At 31.4% G+C, this 26,423-nt stretch overlaps 1 protein-coding gene across 2 annotated transcripts in view; it reads right to left on the minus strand.

Moving 5' to 3' along the window:
• The window catches only part of Ccdc91 (coiled-coil domain containing 91), a 351,748-nt gene that overhangs the window by 98,257 nt on the left and 227,068 nt on the right, over positions 1-26,423 (minus strand). For both annotated transcript variants that reach the window (XM_027934258.3, XM_071610023.1), the window contains 3 exons: positions 18,480-18,572; positions 18,318-18,386; positions 16,292-16,468 (listed from right to left, as the gene is read on the minus strand). In XM_027934258.3, coding sequence (XP_027790059.1) covers positions 16,292-16,468; positions 18,318-18,386; positions 18,480-18,572 — 339 coding nt within the window. The remainder of the gene's footprint in view (positions 1-16,291; positions 16,469-18,317; positions 18,387-18,479; positions 18,573-26,423) is intronic.

Below are 26,423 nucleotides of genomic sequence, written 5' to 3' on the forward strand. Positions count from 1 at the left end.
CCTAATTATTCTATTTATTAATTACTTAGATCATAATTCAACATCCATTAAAATATGCAAAACTCGATGGAAAAATATTTTAAATTTATCCTTAACTGCAGTTACTCATGAGAATTTTGTACATACTAGGCATCACACAACTTCTTCAACTTTGGAATAAGTTAGAATAATACCTGTCTCATGTCCTGTTTCATATAGATTTTTACAAGGTACTTTTTGCTTTGTTTTACTTTATATCTCAGAATCCTCACAAATCTAACTTCATAATATAAACAAAGAGAAAGGAACATAATGCAAATTGATACTGACAAGCTGGTACTTTACCTGGTTTCAATAATTGTCAAGTATTGCTGTGTTGCCCTCCAATTTGTATTGGTTTTTTTTTTTTTTTCTGGGATCAAGCACAAGGTCTTCTACATGCTAGGAAAATGCTCTACCAGTGAGCCTCATGCCTAGCCCACCTTCTAATATTTAAAATATCTTACAGCTTTTGAGTTCATTGCAACATCTATGGTTTCTTGATGCACAGTTTGAAAAACACATGATGTAATCACCAATAACCATCAATTTACCTGCAGCTTAGTATGCACTGCATAATGCTAGGTGTTAAAACTACAGAAGTGATTAAGGTGGTAATATTAATAATAATAATGATCAAACAACAATAGCAGTGGCCAACCTAGTGAGAAAGCAACACTTGCTGTTCTAAGGATTGTGCTAAGTAAGTTAAATTAATTTATGCTGAATTATAAACTCTTTTGTAAAACAGCTGAAGATTCTGTGATTTAACAAAAACATACAATAAAGAAAGCAGAATTAAACAGCAATGCACATATCTGAAATATATCTTAAAGGATTTTATAGTAATTTCTTAGAGTTTTCTACAATTATAAAAATCATAGATTTTTTTTGAATGGTAATAATTGGGTAAAAATCTGTGGAGTAGCAGATTGCCAAGTACCTGTAATTTCAGAAAAATAGAAACAAAGATGCTTAGTTTAGAAAGGACAATAGAGATTATATTCTATAATACTTTCTTCAATTTTCACCCAATGCAAACTTTTTAAAATTATTTGTTTTTTAGATATACATGACAGTAGAGCAGTAGAGTGCATTTTATACATTCATGGAGTATACTTATTCTAAATATATACATACACACACACACACACACACACACACATACTTATTCTAAATAGGATCCCATCTTGTGGTTGCACACGATGTGGAGTTGTGTATTCATATATGAATATAAGAAAGCTACGCACGATTCATTCTACTGTCTTTCCTGTTCCCTTCCTCCTTCCCTTCCCGTCATTCCCCTTTGTCTAATCCAATGAACTTCTATCCCCCTGGCCTGCCCATTGTGTATTAGCATCCACATAATCCTAGTGACTTAGGGAGACTGAGGCAAGAGAATTGAAAGTTCAAGATCAGCTTCAGCAATTTAGTGAAACTGTATCTCAAAATTAAAAAAAATAAAAAAGGCTGGGGGATGTAGCTCAGTGGTAAAGTGCTCCTGGGTTCAATCCCTAGTACCAAACAAAGAAAAAAAAAAGATTTCCTATTACAAGCAAGGTTACCATCAAATGGTGGTAAATAAAAACTTCAAAACAAACAAATCAAAATTAAAGAAGTTAATTCAGAAAACTTTCAGAATTGTGAAACTATTTGGCCTACTAAGCTAAACTAGAAATGCTATTTCCTTTTTTCAGGGTCAGGTGGCAATACTAAATTTCTTAAAGAAAATTTAACCACTGATTGTAATGTCTGTGGCTTTTGGGGAAAACATAACCCCAAATTATAGTGGCTGTGGTTATAGACTATTATGAAGGGCTTCCATCGTCAGACATAGTTTGAGTGTCCGTATGCACTGGAGTCCTTTTACAGGACTTTGCTAGAACAGCAAAATTAATGACTATGCTTTTTTTTTTTTTTTTTTTTCAGATTGTGGTGTCAATAAAAAATGTATTTTTCTTTAACAGAAATTTTCAAGGGACACTGAATTAACTTAATATGAAAATGAGTACTTCAGAGTCATAAAATCGTATTTGTGTTTTGGGAAAAAAAAATACTAATACACAATCAACACCATGGTTTATACTTCATGTATGAGCCAAGAATGCTCCCCTCCAAAAAAAAAGTCTCTTAAATAAGTTCTGAGAAATAATACCATAATCCTTAGGCATTGTGTTTTTGTAGGTTTTTTTGGTCACAGTTTAACATTTACCTCCTCAGTTAACGCCAGTATTAGCACACAGAAAACACAGAGGTAAATTATAAACTAGAAGCTGTTTTATCCCTCTTTCATATTTTTAGTTATGTTTATAATGATCATTTTGAGTTTGCCAATTCTATCCTTTTCTCATGCCTACTGTGACTTAGTGGTCAAAGAAGGACATTAATTATTATTAATTATGTTTTATTTTCAGATTGTTTAAAAACTCATTTGAGTGAAGTGAATTAAACTTTAGAATTAAAAAAGGGCTTTCAGGCTTTAAAAAAATCCCTCAGTCAGTGCTCAAGTAGTTTGTAGGCCCCTCAGGAGTGACTCTTCAGACTCTAGGTATTCCCTACTGGCTGCCAGAGAACCAGAGCACGGAATTTGCACTGGATTCTGCAAATACGCAAAAGCTAAGCAGAAGTGCAGAAGCTGCTACTCACACATGATCCTGAGCATCCTAGAAAGTGTGGATGAAGCTCTGGCCACCCACCATGGATAAGAAAGTGTTTTCAAAAGCACCTGCTGCTGGGCATGGTGGCACATGCCTGTTATTCCAGCAACTCAGGAGGCTGAGGGAAGATGATCATAAATTTAAAACTAGTTTGGGCAACTTAGTGAGGCTGTATCAAAATAAAAATTTAAAGGGGATAGGGGTATAAATCAGTGGGAGGATGTACCTGGATTAAATCTCTAGTCCTCTATCCAAAACCCAACAGCAATGACAACAAAAAATCCCATCATTAACATTAACAATCTTATTATTTCCTTGTAAATACAACAATGTAGATGTGATACTCTTTCTGTTATTACAAGTTAAGCTGAAGTAGCCATATTCTTTCTAGGTAGAAAATGGACATATTCCAGAAGAGTGTCATATAGAGCTCTATCCAGAAAATATTTCTATATATGTTTTCAAATAACACATCTGTACTTATTAATTCCAAAGTTTTATCTGTAGTATTGATGACTCAACCTGAACTCTAGACCCATATTTCTAACTACTTAATTCAACATTTCCTCTAGGGTTGTGAATAGTATTCCAAATTTAATACACACAAATGAAATTTTTATCCCAATGAAACTCAATCCTTCCTCACCATTCTGAATGAAGTCAGAGACTGAAATTACAATCTATCCAGTAATTTATTCTAGAAGTCATTTTTAATCTACTTTATTAAGAAACTACTAACATATGATAAATTTTACAAGTGAAATGCATAAATTCTTAAATTTTTTTCAAATAAAACCAGTGGCACAATAAAGTTATTAAACATTATCATAGCCCTCAAAAAGTTCCTCTGCCCTATGGAAAATACTGATTTGTTTTTCCTCTTATATAATTTTTATCATTTCTAGAATTATACATAAATGAACTTATATAGCATGTAAGAATATTTTATTAATGTGGCTTATTGACTTATTTCCTAAATTTCTGATCTAATAAAAAACCCCTGCCACTCTACTCAGGCAAACACATAACCCCCATTTTTTCTTCATAGCCTGTATCACTATATGGAATTATCTTATTACAGCAGTTTTTAAAATTGAATGTATGCTCCATAAAGGCCTAGGAACTTGTCTACCTTGTTCAGTGCAATATGCCAAAATCTTTTAGAAGTACTAACATTTGGTAGATACTGAATAAATGCTGCAGAATGAATGAATGAATGAAAACAATACCTTATTGATGTCTTTATTAAACTATCTATTAATTTCCTAGATGATTTAAAAGTCAAATTATATGATCAATGAGATAAATTTGTACTTTATACTAAGATGAGAACATTGAGCAAAGAGCAAGGCCTCTGGAACTAGGCTGCCTATATTTGAATCCTGCCTGTTGCCACCTCTAAGGAATCATGTGGTCTACAACAAGTTACAAAATATAAGTTTTAGTTTCTTTATCTAAAAATATGGGGATACCTCATAAAGGTGGTTGTGAATTAAGTGAGATTAGACATGTAAAGTGCTTGGCACTTACTTAGAATTGAATTAATGATATACAGATTGTCATATTTATTACCATTTCAATGAATGCTACCATCAGCACTATCTTACTATTTTCTTCTATAGATGTAGCTAAGAAAAGTATTCCATAAAAATATCCCTATTTTGTTGTTGTTGCTATGATAGCCTAGTATATTTGTTTATAATAAAGTCAGTCAAATAAAACTTGAACATGAATAACTATTATTGTTTTCTTGTTTTTTATGTTTTCTTTATTATTATATTGTTTTTTATCATTTTTTGTCATATAGCACTGAATATTAAATTTTTGTAACACTAAATATTTGAGGAGATTTCCCAAAAGAAATAACAAGGACATTAATTATAAATATAAAAATCATGTTAAAATTCTCCAGGGTATGAAAAAAATAAAAAAGTAGTATTTCAAACTCCTATCTCAACCAGAAAAGGGGAAAAGTTTATTTGTAGTCTATATTTCTAGTCCTACAACATAACTAATTTAGGATAATTAATTAATCTTGGGGGATTTTTACAAATAAGAAAAATTCATCGCTTTTGCCAATTCATTTCTCCTAGTGAATTTTAGATTAATTAATGATGTAATACCTACAAATTTATGTGAAAATAAGGAATTAATGTAATTCTCAGGAAGCATCTTCCAGAAAATGTACTCATTAAGGATATTTATTGAATTTTAATAAGTGAATTTATTAATTTAATTTTCCTATGCCTTGGGCATTTAGAAAAATATTAACATGCCACATCAGATAATGTTAGCAACAGGTAGACTAGGAAACTCCTGAATCCTGTGTGTCTGCATGAACACAATATTCCAACAACAATATCTGTTGTGAGAAATTCAGACACAAGCCGAAAAGTTCCTTCACCTTAAGGGAGCAGAAAATCAGCCACAACAAAGCTGGTTCATCAAGTTGAGACCCAATTATTACCATAATCACTACTCTTGATAGTGTACCATACAACTGGAAGGAAAGTCCCAGACTCAACTCTCTTGTGGAGAGAGACATGGACTGTATGTCCAAGAAATCTTTCTGGGAACTACCTGGGGACTGGCTTCTGTCTCACCTGGCTCAGAGCAATGACAGGACCTGTCATAGTCTAAATGATTGAGGGTCAGTGAGAACAAACAGGGTTGAAATTAGAATGCAGGCAGCTGGCATAGCCTCTACCTCTGCTTAGTGCTGAAGTAGCAGAAAACCTCTGGTCATAGTTTCTCACTAGAGAAAGAAAAAGTTGAACTACATGTCCAAAGTTTCAACTTTCCCAGAGGCTGCCTGGGGGTCTGGCTTCTGTCTTACCTGTCCAAAGCACTAACCCAACATATTACAGACAGATGGAAGCTGACTGAAACAAACATGGCAGTTTGGATTAGCACAAAGTTTGCAGTGGCCACCAGAATCTCTGATCAGGCTGACTGATGAGGCTTTTCCAACCCAAAAAGTCAAGAAAAATAAACAAACAAGGAATGATGTCCAAAACAAAGGAACATGATAACTCTCCTGAAAATAACCCTAATGAAGTAGAGATAATTGACAAAATTCAAAATAGTCATCACTGGCTGAGGATGTAGTTTAGTAGTAATGTGCTTGCCCAATATGCAAGAGGACCTGGGTTCAACTCCAGCACTATAAGCAAAACAAAACACACACACACACACACACACACAAAAAAAAAAAAAAAAAAAAAACAATCATTATAAGCATGCTAAATGAGCTAGGAGAACAGACAGAGGATGCTAAAATACTATAATAGCAGTAGGTAAATCACTTTTAATTCTAGTACCCAAGGTAAAAGAATATTTTTAAAACTATAAAAATAAATGACTATTAAATATGTTAGAGAATATAAAGGGTTGTAAACTGTTACATCAATCACATAAGCATTTGTGTGAGAAGAAATAAAAGTAGAATTTCGAAGTTATTATCCATTTAACATAGACTATCAAGATACTTCATATAAGTATCATGGTGATCACAAAGAAAATACCTACAAAAGAAAATAGAGACATCAAAACAGATTAATATAAAAATGTAATGAATTGCAAAGAAAACAGAAGAGGAAAAGAGGCATAATAGAACTATAAGACAGCTACAAATGCTTAATAAGAAGGTGATAGTAGGGCTGGGGCTGTAGCTCAGTAGTAGAGCCCTTGCCTCACATGTGTGAGGCACTGAGTTCCGTACTCAGCACCATGTAAAAATAAATAAAGATATTACAAAAAAAGAAAAGAAAAAGGTGATAGTAAGTTCTTCTCCCTCAGTAATTATTTTAAATGCAAAGATACTAAACTCCACAGTCAAAAGATTGAGTGGCTGAATGGATAAAAAAACAAGATCCAAAGATAGTCTTTGTATTAGAGATAAACTATAATTTTAAAAACACACACAAACTGAAAGTGAAGGGATGAAAACAAAAATACCATGCAAAGGTAACCAAAAGAGAACAGAGATGGCCATGCTTATAGCACACAAATTAGGTTCAAAATAGTTATAATATACAAATATGGCCATTAAATAATGTAAATGCCAATGTGCCAGGAATGTGCACTAATCATAAGTTATATATGTCCCAAAAGCAGAGCACCCAAACATGTGAAACAAACATTGATAGAAATGAAGGGAGAAATAGACAACAATAAAGTAAGAGACTTCAAGTACCACTTCCGACAATGGACAGAATATCCAGAGAAGAACATCAATAAGGAAATAGCAAATGTGAACAATACAAACAAATGGAATGAAAAGTCATATAAAGAATATTCCAAACAGCAGCTGCAGAACCCATGTTTTGAATAACAGCAGAAAAATCCACAATCTTCTGAAGTACACATGGAATATGTTAGGTCACCAAACAAGGATTAATAAACTTAAGATTGATATTATACTATCTATCTTGCCTTAGCACAATGGAAATGAACCTATATATCAGAAAGAGAAATGAAAAATTCACAAATATGTGGAAAAATTAAACTACCTATTCCTAAGTAACCAATCAGTTAAAGAAGAAATCGAAAGGGAAATCAGAAAATAGCTTGATACAAACAAAAACATAATATACCAAGAACCATGGGATACAGTTAAAGCAGTACTAAGAGGTAAGTTTACAGCGATAAAGGTCAACATTAAAAACTAAATCTCAAAGGGCTGGGGTTGTGGCTCAGTGGTAGACCTCTCACCTAGCATGTGTTAGGCACTGGGTTTGATCCTCAGCACCGCACAAAAATAAATAAACAAAATAAAGGTATTGTGTCCATCTACAACTGAAAAAGAAATTCTTAAAAAAAAAACCAACTAAATTTCAAATGAGCGAATATCTACACTAGAAAAAGAACTAAGCTTAAAGTTACCAGAAGGAAAAAAATAATGATTAGAACAGAAAAAATAGGGAATAGCAGAACAATATGAATAATGAAACTAAAAGTTGTGTTCCTGATAATAAGCATGAAATGACAAAATTTTAGCTACCCTAAGAAAGGAAGATTCAAATGAATAAAATCAGAAATAAAAGAGGGGCATTACAACTGATGCCACTGGCAGGGAGTGAGGGAAAAACAGAAAAGAAAGAAAAAATTATATGCAAATATACTGAATAACCTAGAAGAAATGGATAAATTTCTGGAAACATAAACTTACCCATATTGAATCAAGAAATAACATAATCAAGAAATATAACATCATAATAAAATAATCAAGAAATATAACATCTAAACAGATATATAACAGTAAAGAAAACAATTAGTCAAAAAGTTCCCAGTATAGAGAAGCCCAAGAACAGATGTTGTCAATGGTGAATTTAAGCATTTAAAGTAAGAAATATTCCCCAAATTACTTCTTCTATTCCACATTATCCTGACACCAATGTCAGACAAAGATATCAAAAAAGAAGTATATTACTTGCCAACATCCTTAGGAATACAGATGAAAATGTCCTCAACAAATACTAGGAAATGGAATTCAACAGCACATTAAAAAAAAAAAAAAAAAAAAAAATCACACACCACGACCAAGTGGGATTTAGCCCTGGGATACAAGGATGGTCCAACATATGAAAATCATTTTATGTGATAAACCACATTAAAAGAATCAATATAAAAATCATACGATCATCTCAGTAGATGAAGAAAATGTACTATAAATCTTAGCCAGAGAATTTAGGCAAGAGAAAGAATAAAAGGAATCCAAATCAAAAGAAGCAAGATGATATTTGTTTGCTGATAACATGATCTTATTTCTGAAGTTTCCACCTCCAAAACTTGTTAGAACTATAAATGAATTAAGTGCTCACAGGATACAAACTTAACATTAAAAATCATTGATGTTTATATACACAAACAAGAAGCTCTGCATAAAGGAAATCAAGAAAACAATTCCATTTCCAACAGTGTGAAAAAGAATACAATACTTAGAAATAACTAAGGTGGCAAAAGCCTGTACACTGAAAACTACAAAACATTTGTGAAAGAAATGAAAGACAGAAATAACTGGAAAGACATCCTGCGTTTTAGGATTGGAAGACTTGATATTATTACAATGTCCATATTATTCAAAGTAATCTAAAGATTAAAGGCAGTCCTTATAAAAATCCTAATGGTATTTTTCTTTTTTACATAAGTAGAAAAAACAATCTTAAATTCATATGAAACCAGAAAGAACGAATAATAATAATAATAATACGTCTTAAGGACAAAGCCTGACTTAAAAACACATTACACAGCTACAGTAATTAAACAACATGGTGCTGCATAAAGAAATGCCAATGAAATGGGAAAGAGAGCCCAGAAATAAGACCACGCACGCATATACTGTCAACGTCCACAATGATGCTAAAAATTCACATGGGGAAAGAAGAGTCTCACTTCCCTATGTCAACAAATGGTGTTGGGTTCATATGCAAAAGAATAAAACTGGAATTTTGTCTGACATCATATAAAAATATAAATTCAAAATGAATTAAATATTTAAATGAAAGAAAAAAAAAACTGGAATCCTAGAAGAAAACATGAGGGAAAAAATTCATGACATTCAATTTGACAATAATTTCTTGAATGCAACACTAAAGACAACAAAAGAAAAACAGACAATAGCAGTATATCCAACAAAAATAGCTTCTATAGAAGAAAGGAAATAATAATAATAATAATAATAACAATAATAATAATAATAATAATAAAAGAAAGCAATGAAGAAGAAAAGGCAATGAGAGAAAAATGTTTAAGTATTTGAAAATCATAAATATGATAAGGGACTAATGCCAAAAATAGGTGATAAGGAATTCATACAACTCAATAACAAAACAAAACAATAACAATAAAAAAATTTAAAAAAACAAGGAGAAAATGGGCAAAAAAGTTGAATACACAATTTTCAAAGACAACATACAAACATCCAACAGGTATATGAAAATGTATACAACTTCACCAACCATCAGAAAAAATGTAAATTCAAAGTCCAATGAGATACCAACTCATATCTAATAGGCTGACTACTTTAAGACAAATGATAAGTATATGCAAGGAAGTAGATAAAAGGGAATGTTTGTGCACTGTAGGTGGGAATGTAAATTTGTTCAGCCACTATGGAAATCAGTAAGAAAGTTCCTCAAGAAAGAAATAAACAAACAAACAAATAAATAAATCCAGCTACCATATGATCCCAAAGCTCCATTTTTCTGGGTATATAATCAAAGGAAATTAGTATCTTAGATATATGTACCTCCTGTTCACTGCAGCACTGTTCATAATAGACAAGATATGGAACCAATATTAGTGTTCACGAATGGATGAATAAATGAAGGAAATACCTCATCCCATCTACCCAATACTTTTATTTAGCAATAAAAAAGGAGTTTCTGCCACTTATGAGAACATGAAGAACATTATGCTAAGTGAAATAAGACAGACACAAAGAAAAATATTGTATGATCTCACTTCTACATGGAATTAAAAAAAAATCAAACTAACAAAAATAACAGAATAGTGGTTGCTGAGGGCTGGGGTGGCAGAAATGCAAATATGTTAATTAAAGTTACAAGCTTTCAGTTAGAAGATGATCAGATTCTAGGGAACTGAACATACAGCACAGATACTGATGTATATGTTCAATAATTTGATTGTGATAACTTCATTACATAGCATATAAACATCAAATCAAATACATGCCTTGAATATATAAGGAAAAAGAAGAAAGTTTGGCTGTCTTGTAATTTCATACTTGAGCACTGTAGCTTCATAAACAATGTTTATCAAAAAAAAAATCTTTCAATTTGTTAAGTGGAAGATATACCATGTTCCAAATGTCATGGTTCTAACTATGAACAAAACCTGAAACATGCTAGATATGAGATGGTTTAAGATGCCAGCAATTTCATTTACACAAGTCACAATAAGTCCTTAACACTACCTTTCCAAAGTTGAAATCCCAAACAAATGCACTTTTCAACAAGAAATAATGCAGTAAAAATTTGATAACAACAAAATAATTCAAAACACTATCCCATCTATCTCATTTTACATTTCTTTCTCTTTTGTGTTATGATAAATTGGAATAACTAGCTTTGTTCTACGCAATGGTAATGGTAAGACTTCTAGTACTGGTTTATTATATAATTAACACAAACAGCCTTGCTTGGGAAACTATAGAAAGTAACTAAAACAAAAATGAAATTAAAAATGTTTTAATATAATTAAGAATTTTATTTTGTACAAAAATATATTGATTTGAGATCAGGGGAACAAAACAAGAAAGTAAATTCAGTGTCTTTTTTTTGGGCTACTGTAGTAAAATACCTTAAGCAAGCATTGAAAATCTTGTAAGCAATTGAAACTTATTTTTGATAGTTTTAGAGACTAGGACATCAGTGGTAACGGGCCAGCAAATTTGATGTCTAGTGGGGTTTTCAATGTTCTCATACCTGGTGTATTCTCACTGTGGCTTCACACAGTATAAGGGTTCTCCTAGCTCTCTTAAGTCCCTTAAAAGGACATCCCATTCATGAACACAGAAGCCTCATAACCTAATCACCTTCCATAAAAGAGAATTAGGATCACAACACATTAACTCTGAGAGGACACAAATACTCAGATTATAGCACCCAGCCATTCAAAGTCTATTTACCTTGATGACATTTGCCTATTCTGACATTAAGCAGTGGAAGGAAACAAAGTAACATATGTGATTAAAAACAAAAAATTTAAAAAATGAGACAGAAAATTATCTAGAAGTTTAATTAACTAAAATTAAGAATACAATAAATAGATTTAAAAAGCAAACTAGAGAGTGAATTAATAAGTTGGAAAGTAGAAGACATTAGCCATAAGCATGACAGAAAAATCAATTTTAAATTAATAAATGATTAATAATTCTTAAATTATTAAGTATCTTAGAGAAAACAGTGAAAATATATGTATATAAATAAATAATTGGTGGCCCAGGAAGAGCTAATGTATGAAAATATAGTAGAATCAAACTTTCCAGAAGTAATGAATCACAATAAGTTGTAGATATAATAACACCTGCTGAGGAATTTTAATAGGATTTATCTGCTGATGATTTTATATTACAAAAAATACACAGCAAAATTACCTCCTGAAGACCCTATACTAGGGTCTCCTGTGTATAAATATGGATGAGAAACTTGCAACTCTCAGATGAGTATGCAAATTAGTGAATAAAATAAGTACATGAATTGAATAGGCTGTAAGAGAACTATAAATGTGGAGAGCGCAAAACAGAGAATTTATTTCCCCAACAAAATGGTATGTACTCACAGGTAACAGTAGGATAAGAAGTAAATGTGCACCTATGTATTCCCCCTTGCATTTACAGCAAAATGAACACTCTTTTTAAAAATTAATGAAGCAGTCCTTCAAAAAATTCTGATGCTAATTTCAATGAGCCTACAATACTCAAAATATATGAGATATTATAAATCTAGAGGCATGGTTTTCTTTAGTTCTTTGAATAGAATTCTAATGGCACATTTAAAGACTTTGTCTATTAAGTCCAATACCTAAGTAGTTTTAACTTTGCTACATTTCTTTATCCTATGTATGGATCATATTTTCCTGATTTTTAAATCTAATAGTTCTTTTTCTCTTTATAGGAACTGGACATTTAAAATAATGTAATAAGTAGCAACATGAGAAATCCCTCCAAAATTGTTGTTGCTGCTTTTAAATATGATTATTGTTGCTATTTGTTTAGGAACATTTAATGTAGTAACTTTGTTAGACTAAATCTGTATGTACTGTCACATACAGCTTCTGAAGTCTCTTACAGGAGTTATTTAGTAGTCTTCTAATGATTGGACAGAGATTTCCTTAAATACCTTGAATTGAAAAGTCTTCCACCCTTTTTCAAGGGGCTCAGGTGTGGGACGCAATATCAAAGCTGCCAGTTTACAATTCTACCATAGCCTTCACTTTTCTGCTTGTGTACAATTCAAGGTCAGCTAGAGATTAGAGTCTTTTCAGGTCTTCTTAGGGCAGGTATGTGACCTTTAAGAACTCCAGGAGTAACTTAAAAAGTCAGAGGTTTTGTTTTGTTACTTTTTTTTTTTTTGGCGGTGCTGAGGACTGAATTCAGGCCTTGTGCATGGTAGCAAATGCAAAACCACTGACTTACAGGCCCAGCCCCCAAAGTCAGAGCTTTTTAAAACCAACTACGGTAAACATTTTCTTCTTGTTTGTTTGTTTATTGCCATTCTCTTGTTTGCCCCAACTAATATTTCAGTCCAAGGCAGCTGAGAAGATAAACAGTTTGTTTATCTGAAAGCCCTGAAAGTCAGGACTTGGCAGGAAGCTATCAGGTCAAATAGTAACAAATATCTAGGGACATGCCTCCTGTTTAGTTTCAAATTTTATCTTACTCCTTCAGTGGCTTCTATATCATGGGTTTTCACAGTGTGTGTCAGGTGGAGGCTCAGACCCAGGAAAACAGATTCAGGATCCCAGCAGCTTGAAGAAGATGCAAGACACAGTTGGGATAGTAGATATTTGTTATTTAGAGGTGGCAGCAACCCCTAGCCTGTAGCATTAGCTTAATTTCTGCCCCAGCCACTTCCATTTAGCCTCCTCCTCCATTACCATTGGCCATTTTTATATGCAGTTCAGACGGAGAAGGCACATTGCCAACAGATTACTTAAGTGGGTGCATGCTCACAAGCGAATGTTTATGAGGACAAATACATACGCCAAATCAGGGTGTTCAGGACCTTGGCTACATACTAAAATCACAGCCCACTTGAAGTCTCATCAAGGAAGCCTAACTATATCCACTTTGGGCTTGCCCTACAGTGTGGCTGTCTAGTTATAAGATTTTCAAGCTTTTTTGCAGCTGGGGAGAGGAGGATGGGAATAGAGCAAGTTAAAACTTCAAAGTGTGAAATATGATATATCAAGAAATTTGTAATGTTTTGAACAACCAACAATAAAAAAATTAAAAAAAAAAAACTTCACAAGGTTGACTGTTCTTAATACAATTTAATCATTTGTTTTGAATAAATGCTTGGATTGTTAAAAGTCTTTGGTTAGTATCCAGAGTGCTAAAAAAGTTTATTTTGAAAAATTTTGCTAGTGTTTTCACTACCTTTATGAAAAAGCTAATTTGTGGAGGTTCTAATTTCACCATTCCAGCAGTCCTGCTTAGAGTTTTCTTTCAAAGACTATCAGAATCTTACAGAACTTATAGAAAAGTTGCATAATTTCTGAATTCTATCCTGTTTCATTAGTCCTTTTGACTATATATACCCAAAACAATACTATACAGTTTTAATTACACCAAATATCTTTCTGCCTCTGAAGCTTTGCTGTGCCTTGAAAACTTTCCTCCTGCCTGACACACTCTTTCCCTAGCCATCCACAAGGTGAATTCTTCAACCTATGCGGGTCTAAGTTTAAATGCTGGCTCCATAAAGAGCTCTCACCTGACTACCCTCACTCTCTAGCTACTTATACAGCTTTATTTTCAGGACACTAATAGTCACTTGGCATTATATTATACATTTATTAGTTTCCTATCCATCTTCTTTACAAGATGGTAATCTTGAAAATTTCTTTGTCCATAACAGAAATAAGAACTGTGCCTGGAATGCAGCAGGTAATCATTTCAATTATGTAGAACAGCAAAGAATAAATTTGACCACAGCCACTTACTTGATTATCCTGTTGGTTCAAATAGAACAGATTTGAGGTTCAGCTGGCTCCCAAGAAAAAAAGGAATTTATTTATTTGTCAATTTCCTAGGACAGGACCATGAAGTTTTAAAGGGCTATTGGAATGACAGTTGTTTGGTTGTAGTAAAATCATATGAAAATAAGAATCTATTTACAGATGACTTTGACTGCATTTGATATACCACTTTACTTTTGAAAACCTTAAAGTTACAATATTGTTCTTTCTTTTTTAACAATAATTCTTTATTTTTATTAATTTTTTTGTAGTTGTAGATGGACAGCATGCTTTTATTTTATTTGTTTCATTTTTATGTGGTGCTAAGGATCAAACGCAGTGCCTCACACATGCTAGGCAAGTGCTCTACCACTGAGCTATAGCTTAGCCCCCCAACAACACTGTTCTTTCTGATAGATATTTCCTGTGCAATTCTTTTAGCTACATGGCAATTAAACACAAATACAAAACACACACACACACACACACACACACATATCTCTAGCAAAACCTTCAAGCATTTCTAAGAAAATAAACACAATGTATTGTAACATGCTTGGATTATCTTCACAATACTCTGAAACTACATGGGACAGATTTTAAAGTTTATTATATATATTACAGTTTGTCTTGCAGACTGCTGACAAACCAAAGGAGAAGTATGCTCTTTACACATGTATTTTTATTTGAATGATGAATATGTGCTGATTCACTCATGCCCTCTTGCTCAATTTCATGGTGAACAATGGCCTACATCTATGTGAGGTTGAAGAAGTGAACTATAGTCCAAAATATATATTTTAGATAAACTCTACCAAATAAGGAAAAATAAACAATAATCTTTCCCTTGCTGGCATGAAATTTCAAACTGAAAAGATGAACAATTGGATACTCAATATATATTCGTTGATACTAATAAGAGGTTACAGTAAGAATCAGAAGGTAATTATTAGTTTAATGAAAAATAAACAAACAAAAAGATCTGTGATTACACTATTGTTATCTCACTATAAATATAACCTATAGAACTACAGATAGTTAGCATGTGTTCTTGAGAATGAATTTAACTGGCATCCTCAAAAAAAAAAAACTAACATAGTCCTGGATATTGGAAACATGAAATTTTTAGGGCTTCATGAAGACTAGTCTTAAAAAATTTATTAGGTTGATTGTTTTGAAAGGGTAAGCACTTTGGTTACATTTATAACAACATATTTATACATTTATAACAATTTAATGCTACAAAAGTAAGGCATCCATGAAAGTTATCATTTGCTTTTATATATTTGCTTAAGGGATGATTTGTTCAAGTATCTCTGCCCACACAAAGAAAAGACTAAATGGAGGTAAAATAGAACCATACAAATTCAATTATGGAAAATGAAATTTAGGTCAGGTTTTTACTTGTTCACACAAGGGCTAAAATGTTACTTTGTATATAGGACATGCTTGTATCTGTGTATGTCCTTTATGAGACACAGAGTATATTTTTGAGGTTTTATTAATTATTGTTAACAATTAAAGGTACATAGATGTACAATTAGACTTATAAATTATTTGAATCAAACTGGTTTCTATATAAATATATTACTTTGTATTGATTATGTGTGTGAGAGGAAAAAAAGAAAGAACAAAAATAAAAAATCTTAGAATTTTACTATAGTTGCAATGTAAAGGTAGATCCGACTTGTGAAAATAGAATAAAAGATAAAATACATTACAAAATGTTTAATAGAAGAAAGAAAAGGAACATTAAAATATTAAAAATTACTAGTTTTAAACATTAATATAAAAAAAACTAAACACTGCTGAGTCTACTAAGGTAATTTCAAGTAAGACAAAATAATAGTAAGGCTACTTTATTTAGAGAAAAATAAGAAAAAAAATGTTTTCAAAAAGTTTATTTTACTAACCTGACTTATTTTTCTTTGTTCTTGTATAGCTGTTTGAATTGCCTGGGATACTTTTTCTTGATCTTTTGCATGTTCTGTCTTCCATAATTCCCTTTCTTCAGCATGGGCTTTTTCCAAATTTTTTCGTTCTTCTTCTACTGCTTTCATAACTATCTCCTTCACTGCTTCTTTCTCAAGCTTCCAAACAAATAATGACCAAAACAAAAATATTTCCATGACTGACCTGGTTAACCCAAAACATAATTTGATCTTATACAGTTTAATTCTCACTTGCTATTTTTATTCTTATTAAACAGTTACATAAAATCATATTGTTCTTTTTTATTCCTACTTATTAAAATCCCTACTTATTTCCCAGGCATTTGTATACTTCAAAGAAGTCAAGCCTTTGTTTAGAGTAGCAGATTTCAAACTGGTCGTAAAACTCCTTTACTCAATAACTGAAAAGTTATTGAGTGTATCAAGAGGTTTTGTTTATGCTGGAGATATATCTATATATCTAGATATATATAGATATAGATATTGAAATTCATTTAAAATTAAAAACTACTGTTTCCAAAATTTAAAAAGTGAGAAGAATGTTGTTTGTAAACTTCTTTAATCTTTTTAATATCTGACTTAGTAGAAGACTGCTAGATTCTCCTACCTTCCTTCTGTATTAAATCTGTAATGATAGGTTTTGGTTAAAGTACATAAGGAAAATTCAGTCTTGTAAAAATAGATGGTTAAAAAGCCAGAGGGAGAAATATTTAGTTAGTTTAGGTAACTACAGATGTTCTTGATTATTTCATACCAGAATTTTTTCATACTGTTATATTACAATTCTTTCTTATACTTTGAATGAATTCTTTATCAACACATGATTTTCAAATGTGTTATTTAAAAAATATTGATCGACACATTTCTTTATATATAACAGGAAAATAACATTTGTTAATATTATCTATCTAATCATAAAAGTCTTGAAGTACTGGAAAACAGATTCAAATTTTCCAGATTTTAATTTTAATTTTCACTACTTCACAGTCCATTTCAAAGTTAGAGCTTTCTATTTTGTTCTCTAATCCATGCTCTGGGAGTTTAGAACCTGGTCTTCTTTGTTATCCACACCAAACGTATGTTGATTTTATCTTCTCTTTCTAGAATTAGTCTATTTCCTTAATTTCCAATCTACTCTTAGTCTATTTTTAACACTCTCTCTAACCCTGACTTTAGATGTATTCCATTAATTCCTTCCCTACTTCAAGCTTGTGATTTCCCAAATTTCCCCCAAATTAATGTCATACTTGTGCTAAAAAAAATTCAACATGTCTTCCATATTTATGAAATCAAACTCAGTTCAGGATGCTAGCCACCCTTTAAAGGGACATTTCAAAAGTAATTTATTGTTTAAAAACTTCTATGACATGAACATACCATCTACATGTTCCCCGTAGTTTAATTAGTTCCTCCTTGCCTTATTAGCATATAAGTAATATATTTTTTCTTAATGGGTTAAAATTCTTTATGACAAAATCAGTCATCTTTAGATTTGCAACCTTGGCATAGTAGTATGCACATGCACGTAAGAGTCATTCAGTATCTATTAACTAAATTTAATTTAAAATCCAAAACTTCAAAGTTAGTATTATAAACACATTTGTTAATATACATGTATATTAATATACATGTATATTAATATTAATATTAATATACATGCATATTAATATTAATATTAATATACATGTATATTAACCCACACAAACACCGATACATGCTCTGTATCCTACCAGGTGGATATTAGTGTTCTAACATATGTTCATTTTAATATGTAATTAACAACATATATTTAAAAGCATTTTGGTGCCATCAGGATCTTATGTAATATGAATTTAACAAAAATGTAAAAAGTCATATCCCGAGTTTAAGAGGAAAGAAACATTTTTTGAATGAAACATTATAATAAGTAGACTTAAAGAATTAATGAATAGTTTTCAACTCCACTTATTTATAGAGAAAAGAAACCCATTATTACAGATGAAAATACCTTTGCAGCAGACACCAATGCCTCTTTATTTTTTTGCCTTTCTTCCTCCAAACATTTTTCTAGTATTTCCTGTAAATGATGATAGTGAGAAAGAACCTAAATGAATTATTTGAAGTAATAAAATACATTCTTTCCATACTCTGAGCACACTTAAAATATTACCTTCTGTTCTTGAGATTGCTGAATCAAAGCTTCCTTTATTTTTTCTTTAAACAGATCTTTCTCTGTATCTAGCATTTCAAGGAGCCTCTGATGCTAAAAGGAAAAAATAACTGAATTATGATTGTGACTCTGATACAGATAATATATCAAGAAGAAAAACAGCTGATAAAATTTATTTGCCCAGAAGCACTGAAGTAGTTACTAGAGGAAACAAGTGGAAATATGCTTAAAATGGAGGTGGAGGAACCCAAGACAGTGAATTCACCTTTCTGCAATCAGCCTAAATATATTTTTTAGCCCCCAAGTTCGGTAAACAACAAGTTCAGTAATCTAATTTAGGAAAAAATACTCTAAATTAGAAAGTTAATCAGAAAGTGATAAAATATCTTTTTCCAAAATTAAATTTGGAAGAATATTTCCCTAAAATGATTATTATCTTGTAGCAACAAAAGTGATCAGATTGTAACTGAGAAAAACTGTTTGCGTAATGAGCAACTATTATACTATATTATTTATTTCTAGTAAAGCACTGTGGAGAAGACTGAAAGATTTATTAATAGTTCTTGTCCCAAGATTTAACCAGTTTCACAAAATTAATCTATGAAGTCATCCCAACAATATGATGTCAACATTTGCGGGGTGGAAGTGCCGGGATTGAACTCAAGGGCACTTAACCACGGAGCCACATCCCCAGCCTTTTGTGTATTTTATTTACAGACAGAATCTCACTGAGTTGCTTAGTGCCTCACCACTGCTGAGGTTGGCTTTGAATTTGTGATCCTCCTGCCTCAGCCTGCAAAGCTGTTGGGATTTACAGGCGTGAGCAACCGCGTGCAGCCCAAGTATCTACTTTTATTATAATATGCTAATTAAAAAAGCATAGAACTATTGGGCAGTTATCTTGGACTAAGTGCTTGGAGTCTGAATTCAGCTTTCTAAGAAAATTAGACTTATAGCCTTCAATATCTTGAATAAAGATAAGCCATATACTGTTCTGAATCAATGCTCTGATATAAATACAAAACTAAATATTGCTATTCACTTATATTTCTCATTAAGTTAATGCAGCAAATAAAATATTTTTTTCAGATTTTGTAGGTAGAAACATCAAAACACCCTTTAAACATAAACTCATTTTGATATTCCACATTTTAAAACAGATTTATGTCTTTCAAAGTTGTTTTGGTTTGAAACATTTAAAGCACTTTTTAACAGTGAATAAATAGTCCATGTCTATTTAAGATAGTCTGTTTTTCTTGTTTTTAATTGTAATGTTACTTTTCATTTAAGTTTTCAAGAGTAATAAAAATCACATGAAAGATGTGGTTTTTCCTTAAAAAGCAAATCTAAACTGTGATACAAATCATGACATGATTCTGAGAAATTACTACCATGTGAATTTATAAAATGCAGCTGAAAAACAAATGAGTATTCTGTATAAGTAATAATACCTGAGACTTTAATTTTGTATTCTAAGTAGGTCTATATGCACAAAAAATTTCATAGGACCACAAATAATACTTAATCTATCTTAAACACACACATGAGAAAATGAACAGATATATCAGGAAAATAATTAAACTTAATATGAAAAATATGAATCTCATGAAATTAATAATAGTCAATTTAGGTTTATAGAGGGGATAATATAACAAATAGAACAAATAAAAATGCGGATGCTAATTCACAATGGGAGGGGCACTAGGGAAGAACAGAGTTACCTTAGATTAGGTAGAGGAGAGTGAAGGGAGGAAAGGAAAGGGGACATAGGGATAGGAAGGTTATTAGAATGAAACAAACTATATATATATATATATATATATATATATATATATATATATATATATATATATGCATGACCAATATGATTCTACAACATGTATAATCAGAAAAGTGAGAAATTATATCCCATCTATGTATATCAAAGTGCTTAAATGATTCTGTCATATATAACTAATTAAAACAAAAAAGTTAAATCACTGAATCAAGACACAGAATGAAGCCTTCATCAAAAATAACTCTGAAATTAATTTTTCCTTAAAATAAAAAAATCTATTATGACAGCAAGGCACATTAATGCAGTCATTAAGTAATTAATTACAAGTGGGCCAAGTTTCCTCAGTCATCCAACAAGAACTAAATACAAAGAGGATACATTAGCTAAAATGACAATTTTTATAAAATTCATTTTGAATGACAATTCTTAATTCTGACGCTATGCTATATAGAGGACAGCATTCAAGCCTGCTTGCACAAAAATAAACCCGAAATTATCGTTTGAAACAAACATTCTACTTAAAATATGCCTGAAATGAATTAATGGATCTGCTTGGGAAAAAAATACAATTAGGTTAGTGGCTTTTCTCATTCATTATTTTAAACACAAGGCACTGTTAAATAGTGCTTTACACGAAGTAGTACCACAAAACCCTTCCAAAAAACCTGCTATATTTGGGTAACTTGCCAGATTTTTAATGAATCATTTCAACAATACTCATATTCTATTTACATGTTACCAGAAGAGGTAATTATTTAGTAGCTAAAATTAGCTCCAGTACTTCATAGTTATTACCTATAATAACTAAAAGCTGCATGATATAAGTAGTATGTTAGGTAACACTTCACTTCCATTTGGTTATAATAACATATGTGCCTTTATTCTTTTTAGAGTACTATTAAACTAAGATATAAGTTCTGGTCTTTCTCATTCTTCCTCTCTTTTTACGCATGGGAGGAGGGGATAAAGGGTGGATTAGAAGAGTGGATATCATATTCATCTAGATTTAAAAATCAGTTTTTAGAAGATTTTAATATTTTGTGGGGATATTATATCTAGGTACAATGTAAGGAACTTTACAAATGTTATTAGTGAATGTTCACAATAACTTAGAAATGTGTTATTACTTATTATCAATTTTAAAATTAAGTTACAGCTACGTCAACTGCTTTGGTTCAAAGGACTAAGAAATGGTTAAGTTGTAACTCAGACTCAGGAAGAGCTGAATACAAAGAGCATGGGATTCTCTAGAAATCTGAGGACTCTCAGATCTCTACTCCATCACCATGAATTGTATCATTGACTTTTTGGATTAGTCATATAATCATACTACTTATCTAGCCTTAAAATTTATAGGAAAAAAAAACTTTTCAAAAAACCCTGTAGTTATTGAGATTATGGTGAGTGCCTCAACTCTATTTCCCACTCCCTCTCCCAGGTCAAGATACAGTAACAGAGACTGTTTAAAACTACAAACCTAGAAGGGAATGAGGAATCATTCGTTCTTGACAGATATACTTTTTGGAAAGTAAGAATGTAAGACATTTAGATAGCTGAGTTTCACCCACTATAATGCCAAGAAATACATAGCAATAAGTAATTTATTCAGCAGTTAACAAACAAGTTGACTTGTTTACAAAGATCATACATTCAGAGAAAGAGAATATTCTGTGGAAAAAAACAGGGACTAATATCCAAGCCACAATTATAAACTCTGTCTTATACATTTCTGTAAGTGAATAAATGTATTCTTCAGTTTAATTTGTATTCTGGGGATATATCTCTTAAGAGGCAGCATACTCTATCAGATTTATCATAGGCATTGAGACCAACTCACTGTTGTGTGGAGTTCACTCACCAGTTTTTTACTTACCAACAGTACAAGTTAATTTTTCCAAGTCTCCAGTTTTGTTTACTTTTTTTTAAATGTAATGCTAGTAATGCCAACTTCATGGTATCATGAAAATTAAACTAAGTAATGTAAGTGATGTATCTGTCACTCAAAAATGTTAACTAGACTTCCCGTTGGATAGTTTACACAATTATGACAATTAAGTTCACTTATGAAAATAAGTGTTGTGCATATGAAGGAAAATATTAGTTTCTACTGAAAATAAAATGCTTCAGAAGGAATGTTCATATACTTTTGCAAAAAAAAATATTTTTTTTTTGTATAGAAAAACAAGTATCAAAGTATCTCTCCCTAACATATAATACATTAACTTTTATAGTACAGACCAATGTCAATCAAAGAAAAGCAGCAGTTTGGGCATTCTGTCTTGAAACCTCTATCTTGAAACTTTTCAAATTTTTATTTTATATCCATAAAAATTAGGATTACAATGTATTTTTTTTTGTTTACAGTGTGACTGTTGTCTTTCATAGCTTTTATAACTATAATAGTGGGTAGGAAATAGTATCTCATGGTTTTTAATTGTATATCTCTAATGACTAAGGGTGTGATGCATCTTTTAAAATGCTATGGTATTTTCTGATACTATAGCAACAACTCTTGTAGTATCTGCACAAAAAGGGAAATCATTAGAGTGCTTTTGCAGCCTTTGTAAGGGACTGCAGGAAAAAGTGTATGGTTTGAAGTCTGTCTGTTGTCTGACTTCTGCCAGAAGTAGCAATGCCTTTCCTTTCTGGGGCAGAGCTTATTTGGGTTATTTAATCACAATAAGTTAGAAATTATAAAGTATCAAGATAGAGCGTGGCCAAAAAGCTTTTCAATCCCTTTATTCTATCTAACATATAAACCATATCTGGAAATTGCCCTTATTTCTCTTACCTTCCATGTCAATATGAAGCTCTTTAAATATCTGGGCATTCCATCACCCCAGAAATGGTTTCCTTGGGGTGGCTGAGGAAGGGTTGATACTATTCCACCTTACTAGCTGACTAAGGTAGGGATGTTTTAAAAATTAACTGTTGCATACCTTAGAGCAGAAATTCAAAGCAAAGGCAACATCATAAAATTCATAAGGATAATTTTTAAAAATCTTATTCAAGACACCAAACTACAGGATTGTCTCTGTTCTTAATAGAGACATCAAAACATTTATAAACAAAGAAGCGATTCCAACAGATTTTTTAAATCTTACATGTTCTCTACACTTACAGTAGTTATTTTTTTATTTTTTATTTTTACCTGGGATTGAACTCAGGGACACTCAACCACTTAGGCACATCCCCAGTCCTATTTTGTATTTTATTTAGAGATAGGGTCTCACTGAGTTGCTTAGCACCTCACTTTTGCTGAGGCTGGCTTTGAAATCACAATCCTCCTGTCTCTTCCTCCTGAGCCACTGGGATTACAGGCATGCACCACCACACCCGGCCTACAGTAGTTATTATAACCTATTGCAATAAACTTTACAGACCATTACATTTAACTCCAGACCTTGCTTATATCTACTAATTCCTAGAGGACTTCAGATTCTATACAAAGGATATCTGGAGTTTCTAATGATAAATTCTTTATTTGTAGAGTTCCTAATAACATAGACTTTTCTCACAGGAGAGTTAAATTAAATTATACATATGAAAACATTTTACAAACTATTTCTACACAAATATAACCAAGTATATCTTGACTTTGCTATTTATAATTATGGTTTTCTCCAAAGTTAATAACCTGTAAGATACTATTTTGTTCTCTGCATTTTATACACTGTAGCTTTATGTTACTACCACTGGATAATTTTTCATTAGTACTACTGTATTTTACATTATACAGAAAGTAGATGAACCCAGTCATGATGAGGATTCAGCATATGAATCCAAGGAGATGTTGATCAAATGGTAAAATGTTTCAGTTATGGAGGATGAAGAAGTTCTGAAGATCTAATGTACAACATGTTGACTACAAGTTAATATTGTATATTTCATGATTGACATCTGCTAAGAGAGATCTTAAATATTCTCATGTTAAATTGAGCTAAAATTTGTTTTCACATGAAGGGACTGTCTTCTTAAATCACAGAAAATAGCTAACCTCCCTGTAAACACTTAAAAATAAAATCCATTTTTAAGCATATCTCCCAAAATTTCACTTCTCTAGATCAAATATTGCCACTTGCATTAGTGATTTTTCATGTGATCTGGTTTGAATTCCCTCAAAACCAGACATGTTTTACAAGATTTAGTGGAATAAAATGTTTCAAGCATATAGAAAGCAAACAAAATAAATAATGCAAATATCACTCATCTTCTAACAACTGTCAATAATCTACAAATATTTCATCATCAATAATGTCACCTATGGCATAACTGACAAGAATGATTTTAAGTCTTTGTCTTTAGCAATTTTTATATACATTAAAATATACAAATATTAACTACACAACTTTGAAAAAACCTTAGCTATGTACTTTGCTGCATGACACACATCTCTTATCACCATCTGTGTTGCCCAAGTAGCCTTCCCTAGAAGCAATAAGTGTTCAGATATTTTTCACATTTGTTTTGCAGATTTTTGAAATATCTATCTTTATTATCATAAAGTATAGATTATTTCATATATGGCTTCACTGGGTCTATAGAAAATTTGGAAGATTAATCTAAATAGTTAACAGTGTGTTATCAGTAACTGATTTATTTATATTACTGAACAGCATTCCTCTGTATGAATATATCATAATTTATTTACCCATTCTACTTATGATAGACATTTGGGTTGTTTGCAGTTTTGGCTGCTGTGAAAAAAAAAGCAGTCATGTTTACTCTTTGACATGCACTTTCATTTCTTTTGCAAATAGGAAAGTGTATGTTTAAGTTTATAAGAAAATGCCAGATAGTTTTACAAAATGATTACAATACTAGGAATTATGAGAATTTCCATTGCTACCTATTCACCATTTGGCTATTTTAGTCTGTTTTTAAGTTTTTGTCAATATTTATTTCAGTTTCTCTTTTATTACTAATTTATAGATATTTTTGTATAATATAAATCATTGTCAAATATAAGTTTCATGAATAGTTGCCCTAGTTTGTGTACTGCCTTTCCACTTTTTAATTTTCATTTTTTATTCATTTATTTATTTATTTTTAAGAAATGGGGTCTAGTTATGTTGTCCAGGCTGGCCCCAAACTCCTGGGCTCAAGTGATCCTCCTGTTTTAGCTTCTTAAATAGCTGGGACTACTCACATGCCACCAGGTCTGGTCCTTTTTGCTTACTTTAGGATTTAGCTAGCAGAAATTTTCATCTTGGTGAAACCTAACTTACCAAATTTTTATAATTATTGCTTCATTTGATATAAAATTATTGTCTAAATTTTGTTCTTTTTAAACTTAGTACTGTTTTAATAGAAATGCAAATGCAAAAATATAGAACAACTTCATAGAGAATAGCAGTAGACTATAATGACTGACCTACAGGAGTTTAAAAAAATAAATAAATAAATAAATAAAGGGTGAACATGTCTACGTTGTGCTTAAAATATTTGATAATAATTAAAGATACATTCTTGTCTTCCACGTAACAAAAATTTTAAAAATAATAAAACTGTTTAAATAAAGATGTCCCAGGAACAATATATCTTTTCTGAAGTTTTTATTTTTAAAATTAGCATGTAATAATTGTACAAATTTTTAGAAAGTGCAGGAAAACACAGGCAAAAGGAATAGCATACATTATGTACATTCAGTTGGATAAAGAAATAAAAATACTCTAGAAATGAAAACAATTTCTCAAATCCTACCTTACTGATCTCAGAGTTTAATGTCTGCCATTGGAACTTTATGATCTTCCATAATGAAACCCTAACATATTCTTTTTCTCAATCTACATCAGAAAACATTTCAACATTTTGATGGTCAACTTATTTTCTCCTGTATTTCTCTGCTATACCACCATTTTTCTATTTCTATAGATATTTAAAATATTCTCCATCAAAAGTGATTTCATGGGGGCTGAGGCTGTAGCTCAGTGGTGGAGTGCTTGCCTTGCAAGTGTGAGGCACTGGGTTCTATCCTCAGCACCATATAAAAATAAATAAAGATAGTGTCCATCTACAACTAAAAAATATTTTTTTAAAAAAGTGATTTCATGGATCAAAGATTGATTGTAAGCTGTGTATTTTTAATGTAGAACCTTTATTAAGCTAATAAGAATTTTAAACCACTAAGCAGAAAAGAATATACATGATTACCAGGTTTCTCTACA

This window comes from Marmota flaviventris, chromosome 3 (assembly GCF_047511675.1).
Source record: "Marmota flaviventris isolate mMarFla1 chromosome 3, mMarFla1.hap1, whole genome shotgun sequence".
In the NCBI taxonomy this organism is placed as follows: Eukaryota; Metazoa; Chordata; class Mammalia; order Rodentia; family Sciuridae; genus Marmota; species Marmota flaviventris.